Source organism: Engraulis encrasicolus, chromosome 13, assembly GCF_034702125.1.
Source record: "Engraulis encrasicolus isolate BLACKSEA-1 chromosome 13, IST_EnEncr_1.0, whole genome shotgun sequence".
Lineage (NCBI taxonomy): Eukaryota > Metazoa > Chordata > Actinopteri > Clupeiformes > Engraulidae > Engraulis > Engraulis encrasicolus.
Window position 1 is genome coordinate 6,044,705 of NC_085869.1, and position 7,500 is coordinate 6,052,204.

Below are 7,500 nucleotides of genomic sequence, written 5' to 3' on the forward strand. Positions count from 1 at the left end.
TCTCCTTAATAAACTATGACTTGTTAATAGTTATCCTTAATCAAATATGAGTTCTCTTTAATTTACTATGAGTTGCTTTGAGTTCTCCTTAATTCATTACTATGACTTGCTTTGAGTTCTCCTTAATTCATTATGACTTGAGTTCTCCTTAATTTCCTCTGTATCTACAGTATGTGTCTTTCAGTGCCAGCACATGCAGGATTTAATTCCAGGTGAAAATTGTCAGTCGTTATTTTTTACTGTTCGACGTTGTAAGAGCCTCATTTAATTGGGATTCAATCTCTTATTAGCGCTTCCTCATTTTCTCTAGCTCTCTCTCTCTCTCTCTCTCTCTTACTCTCTCTCTCTCTCTTACTCTCTCTCTCTCTCCTCTCTCTCCTTCGCTCAGTAGCTTTCTCTCTTACTCTCTCCTCTCTCTCTTACTCTCTCTTACTCTCTCTTACTCTCTCCTCTCTCTTACTCTCTCCTCTCTCTCTTACTCTCTCCTCTCTCTCTTACTCTCTCCTCTCTCTCTTACTCTCTCCTCTCTCTCTTACTCTCTCCTCTCTCTCTTACTCTCTCCTCTCTCTCTCTCTCTCTCTCTCTCTTACTCTCTCTCTTACTCTTACTCTCTCCTCTCTCTTACTCTCTCCTCTCTCTCCTTCGCTCAGTAGCTTTCTCAGTTTTTTCCCTCTCTGTCCTTCGTTTGGTCTGGTCTATCTGTCTGTCTCTCGCTCTCTCTGTGTCTGTCTGTCTCTCTCTGTCTCTCTGTCTGTCTGTCTGTCTCTCTCTCTCCCTCTCTCTCTCGTGGTCATGTGTGCGTCTCATCTCCTCACCACACATGTCAGTGCTCTCGTCAGAGTTGTCTCCGCAGTCGTCCTCTCCGTCACACACCCAGGCGTGCAGCTTACACAGCGTGTTGTTGCAGATGAACTCATCAGGCCGGCAGAAGAATGCTCCTGACAAACCACACACATACATAGCACCCATGGGCACACAAGCAAAGCATGCATTATAAATGTGGGCACTGAGGAAGGTCAGTAGACCGAAAGCTTGGCCTATTATTAAAAAGAACACAAAGGGGATTTAAGTGTGCAGACATTTTTCTTTCAATTTTACACAGTTTTTGTTTATGTTTGGCACCTTTTAATTGAGAGTGCGGTGTGATCCGGTTAAACACATAAATATGGGCACTTAAAAAACAGATGAATAATATAAAAAAAACTAATGGAGAAAGAAAGAAAAGACCTTTATATTAGAAAAGGGGATAAAAATAATTCCGAAGATTCCATAAAGAGTGATGCCATACATGTACAGTAGGTTAATGCAGAGTTAAGCATGATGGACGATGGGGGATAGATGGGGGAGAAGAGCGGTCTACAGTGTTAGGTCTTTCAAAAATGAAATGAATCAAAGATAGCCGATAGGAAGAAGCTAGGTACGTAGATACTTTGTACTTCATAATGGGTTTCCACGCCTCACTGCCATGTTACCCAACACATCATACAATACCAACCAGCTTTGAATAAGCATCTTGGATTAGATATCCAAATGACATTGTAGCTAATAGTCCAAGGTCATACATGATTATGTATAGGAATGGGGACAGGTGGGAGTGTATAGATTAAATTAATTTAGAGGTTTTTTTTTCTAAATATAATTTATGAAACTAGGAAGCCAATTTCCTTCTGATCTAATTTACTATTTTTAATGAAGGCATTGGACTGTGATGAATATAATATGGCAGTTGAACTACAGAAGCGTTTTTGAACATCTTCTGTACATTGTCATTGTCCCAGAAGATAACCCTTGAGAGAAATATTGTCCAATGAAATAGGCATACTGTTGTCATACCTATTGGCTTTTCAGGTGTGTGTGTGTGTGTGTGTGTGTGTGTGTGTGTGTGTGTGTGTGTGTGTGTGTGTGTGTGTGTGTGTGTGTGTGTGTGTGTGTGTGTGTGTGTGTGTGTGTGTGTGTGTTTATGCACGTGTGTCTGTGTGTGTGCGTGCGTGCGTGCGTGCGTGCGTGTGAGTGTGTGTGTGTGTGATAACTATTAAGCAGGCCTACACAGTAAATTTGCCAGTGTTAATTTTGCAGTGTTAAGGCTTATTAACACTATTGGAGTAATTCCAACACCAAATGGAGTGAGATGCTCTCCAGTGTCAGTGACAAATGAAGTTGTTAAATTGTGTGGAGTTAGAAGTACTCCAGAGAGCCCCCGCCTCCTCGAGGTGATGGAGTTTGTCTGCGCCATTGTATGCCCTAGTAACAGAGAACGTAAAGAAAACGTTTGACTTTTGGTTCTCTAAAGGTTGGGGTTATTACCAAACCAAAATCTACCACTTACAAACGTTCCCTTTGGTTACAGTAAAAACCAAGCAGCCATTGGTTCCGGTTCGGTTCTGGATACGTTTCGGATACATCATTTTTGGTTCTGTTTCGGTTCTCACTGGGTTGCCAGGAAAGTTTAATTTAAGTTCCCAGAACGATATATGTGTGGTTCCCATTCCATTCCCTCGCCGTTCTCTCACCGTACCTTTATTGCTTTTCATGTTTGTTCCCTCATCGTTCTCATATGGTTCCCATAACCTTGATGGTTACATTATAGGTCTGGTCACGTCATAAGCAATGCAATGAGCATAAGCAATGATGACTGTCCACCCGATTAAATCATATACGTCTACATATTAGTAACAGTATTTCCTCCAGATTTCATCATGAACACAATCTTTTTTTTTATTTATTCCATTTCATTCATTTAACTCAACTTGGTTGGGTTGATCTAAGGTTTGGCTGTGCACACAACATCACACAAAAGATGTGTTGAGTGAAAGAAATAACTTGAGAACTTGTTACACCTTTGCCGGTAACAAGCAGGGCCCTCACAACCAATCTGTCCATCAGCGCCTTGCCAAACCTAATTACTTAGGGCTGGTATATCATGACTCAATTGCTTGCACCTGAAAAACTCCTAATCAATCTGGTCACATGGTACTCTTGAGCCTGTATATAAACCTGGACTGTCACAGTGCTTTAAATATTTGCCTGCCTGCCTGCCTGCTGGCTGGTCAGCATGGCACAGCATAGCGCTTGTTTACCTGCTTTGCAAGCAAGCTAAAGGCGCTTTTGGCTTATGGCATTTGTTAGCTACATCTTGTGCCTTGCTTTGTGAGCTAGTAACAGCACATGTTACATTGTTTGCTCCATTGTGCACTTGATGTTTGCAAGCAAGCTAAAGGCGCTTTTGGCTTATGGCATTTGTTAGCTACATCTTGTGCCTTGCTTTGTGAGCTAGTTAGTAACAGCACATGTTACATTGCTTGCTCCATTGTGCACTTGATGTAGATGGTATGGTTATATTTTAAACTTCATTAAGGAAAACATTTGGTATTAATCCCCACTAGATTGTGTTCATACATGCTCAGTTGATATATTTCTCTCACATTGTGGTGCAGTACAGCATAGACTGATATATGAAATATAGACATACATGCTATCAACAATGTTTTAAACATTATCTTAAGAGAGCAGTGTGGCAAAATGATGCCAGGCGCAGGGTGTTTCAGTCATGGTGGAGGATGGGAGGTGCTTAATTACCATGATCAGGGTACCTCAACTATGGTGAGAGATAGTGGGGCAGGATAACAATAATAAACAAGGTTGGGGGAACATCAGGAGCATGTAACCAAATATGCAACCAACAAGGTTAAGGGACCACCTATGGTAATGGCAAGGGAACAAACATGACATGAACAGGAATAAAGTGACGGTGAGAGAACAATAAGGGAACGGAATGGGAACTACACATATAACATTCTAGGAACGAAAATTAAACTTTCCTGCCAACCAAGTGAGAACGGAAAAATAACCAAACATGACTCTGGGGACGTACCCAGAACTAAACTGGAACCAAGTAGGGTGCTCCCCGAAAATGCTTTACTCTTTATAGTGTTAGCTTAACACTATAAATCTAACACCAGTGTTTAACACTGATCTGGAGCACGACCAAATAGACACTAGAACAGTGTTAATTTTAACTCTTTAAGTGTTATTTTAACACTACACAATTTACTGTGTACATACCGTTTTCACAGTTTTCCTCATCGCTGTGATCCACACAGTCGAAGACGTCGTCACATCGCCATCGTTTCGGAATGCAGTGGGCGTGGTTTCTACACAGGAACTCCTCCTCCTTGCATTCCTTCACACAATCCCTCTGCAAGGACACACACACACACACACACACGCACGCACGCACGCACGCACGCACGCGCGCACGCACGCACGCACGCACGCACGCACGCACGCACGCACGCACGCACGCACATACAGCGGCAAACTTTAAGCAAGTCCAAGTAAAAGACAAAGCAAGCATTTCACAGCAAACTGGCCTACATGGAGATTATGTTGCCATGGAGACAACCCATAAAGGACAAATGTGCACTTTCATGCAAAAAACAGATCAAAGCATTAGCATAAAAAAGGCTCATCAATGCAAATCAATCACCCCTCTCTTCTTTGAGTTCACTGACTGCTGTTGGTAACAAAGTAATGATGAGGAAATTTCATGTAAGATACTGGATAATGAACGGGTACTGTATCTAGCGCTAAGCAAATGTTTGCCTTTGTAAATGGCTGTAGATTTCCTTCAGTAGATTCCCCTACTTCAGCAACACCATCCCCAAAGATGGCTATTGATTGATTCACACCAACAGTAATCTCTGTCCTTAAACAACGATTCAAAAACAAATTAGCAGTTATGTGGGTTACTCAGATGTCAGACATGCCAGACTGCCTTCTTCTCACAGTAGGGCTGTAACGATACACTCAACTGACGATTCGTTTCGTATCACGATTGTTGACCTACGGTTCGATACACCCCACGATTTTACATTTGCCAACATTATGAAATAAAATTATGCTATAGTTTATAGAATAAGTTACGAGAGGCTACTACATTTTTTAAAAGTCTAAATATAAAAATGATGATGATTTTAAGCTGGGAAGCACTATCACTTCATATCATGTGACTGTTTTCTGGACTCATGGGTAACAATACTTTGAAAGGGCGTATCACGATACCGCCTCCTTGTATAGCGATACAGTATCGTGACTCTGTGTATCGTGATTTCTCGGTTCGATACAATATCGTTACAGCCCTATCTCACAGTGATGGACTCCACATCACTACCTCACCCAGTTAATACCAAGCTGCTCTCTTGACTCCCAACTGCCCCTCTGTCCATCAGTGTGTTGACAATGGTGAGCCAGGATGGATGGATGAGTGACATGTGTCAAGCAGTCTTTAAAAGTCTGCTTATTATAAGCGACCTTGGGCTTCTTTTTTTGAGCAGTCGCTTTTAATTTTGCAAAGTCGTGGGTTGCGTTTTTTTTGGGCTTGTTCTCACTCATCCTTACAAGTGACCCCACTACAGCATTGTTAACTCCCACTTTCTGAGGTCACTTGTGGGGATTTTTGCTGCCACGCAGACCCCCGCAAAGAGCAAGGTCTTCCCTGACTAGGCACGCGACTGACAACCCACCCCTTCGGTCGCTTCTTTTGGGCTTGTTTTCACGACCCCGTCAGTCGCTTCTTTTGGGCTCGTTTTTAGGACGTCAGTCATAAATTTGTTGTAGAAAATCTGGCACCACTGGTGTCAAGCACTGACCTCATCAGATCCGTCCATGCAGTTGTCGTGTCCGTCGCACCTCAGGCTGGCCAGGACACAGCCCCCGCTGGCACACACATACTCGTTCAGGGAGCAGGAGGGGACAGCTAACACACAAAAGAACACACAGACATTCATAAACATAGACAAACATAGACACACACAGAAGCAGACACATATGCAGAATGATACACACACACAAACAGAAGTATTAAAGGAACTAACCATAGACATACAGTAGATATTATATTGGGAAGATACCTCAGAATTGAGATTTATTGTTTGCAATTTCTAACAATTAACAAAACAGCGCAAATAATATGGCACATTCATAAATATTGTATAAAGTGATGTCAGATCAGATAAGATCAGAACAGATCAGATCAGAAAATCAGTTTTCTAACGTAAAGTTTGTTTAGTGATGATCTGTTGGGTCGTCGGTACAAATTGTGCAAGTGTGCCTTTCAGACCAGAGATTGCGGAAACAGCAGTGATAATCTTAGACATATAGGTTACTGCTAAAGGAACAGTCCACCGTGTTTCAATAATAAAGTGTGTTCTACTCTGACCTGAGATGAGCTCCTCCTGACCTGCCTGCCGAATGTGCCCTGAGGCAAAGCTGAGCCAAGCTAATGCTAACGAGTTTGGGTCACGCACGTTGCTGACTGGGGGTGCATCCGAAGTAGCTCAAACACGGTGTACTGTTCCTTTAAAGGAGAATCTTAGTCATATCAGGCCACTGTAAAGTCGTAGTAGTAGCACAGGGATGACCTATAGACGGAGATGTTCACCATAAAGAACATGGATCCAATAATTGGCAGCTATGTTTGTCAAAGCTAAATAAAGAAAATGGCTGCCTGTCCGCCTTGCTCTGATGCAGTCTGGCAGCTTTCGTGAAGGTAAGTGTATTAAACACATCCCAATGCTCCCAATGCCACTGTTCAGCCTTGATAACACACACAAGCAGAATTCAGCAACTTCAAAGACAGGAAGGTAGCTGGCATCTGTTCTTGTAATAATACTGTTAAGACAGGTGCAGTAGAGTGCCTAATACTCTTTGCATCTCTCCCTCTCTTTGTCTTTCTCTCTCTCTCTCTCTCTCTCTCTCTGACAGCGCGATAACAGCAAGAGTTTCCTTGACTCTGTAATCTCCTCTGCAATAAGCCGATAGTAGTGAATGCATATCACCTCATACATCAACTCGTATTCATTACTCACAGGTCTCCATATTCACAGGAGGTCTCCCTTTCATTTCACAGTCCGCCTCATCACCATATCAACATGTTCTTTCCAAGGAGGGGAAAAGAAGAAAATAGAAGCTGAGCCGGTTATAGCTTGGCCAGTCTCTACTGCTCCTAACGTCTTGCGCAGATCACAATTTGAATTTAAAACACAGTGCATATGAACAGGTTTGCAAGGTCGGGAAAATAAATTCACTGTGTTCAGCTACCCGAGTGGATTGTGTTTGTGCACTCACCGAATGCTTCTCTTTTTGCAACCAATCGAAGCCAATATACTCAGAGTGGCTCTTTGAGGTTGGATGGCATTCAGACTAGAAAAAGAGTCTTTTCTGTTCCATTGTTTTCTGTGCAGAGGTAGAATTGTTTCCACCAGCCCCTCAGTGGAGGAGTCTTTGCTCTTTCAAGAGGCTCTAGGACATATGTTACTGTCCATAGTTTTGTTAGCTGTCTGTCAACGTAGCTAGCCTTGTACACTCACAGCCTACGTACATATGCCGAACCACGCACACGCACGCACACACACACACACACACACACACACACACACACACACACACACACACACACACACACACACACACACACACACACACACACACACACACACACAC

At 42.7% G+C, this 7,500-nt stretch overlaps 1 protein-coding gene across 1 annotated transcript in view; it reads right to left on the reverse strand.

Moving 5' to 3' along the window:
• LOC134460642 (low-density lipoprotein receptor-related protein 1B-like) overlaps positions 1 to 7,500 on the reverse strand; it is a 573,784-nt gene that overhangs the window by 58,257 nt on the left and 508,027 nt on the right. The window contains exons 70-72 of the mRNA XM_063212999.1: positions 5,649 to 5,755; positions 4,063 to 4,195; positions 816 to 938 (exon numbers count right to left, since the gene is read on the reverse strand). Coding sequence (XP_063069069.1) covers positions 816 to 938; positions 4,063 to 4,195; positions 5,649 to 5,755 — 363 coding nt within the window. The remainder of the gene's footprint in view (positions 1 to 815; positions 939 to 4,062; positions 4,196 to 5,648; positions 5,756 to 7,500) is intronic.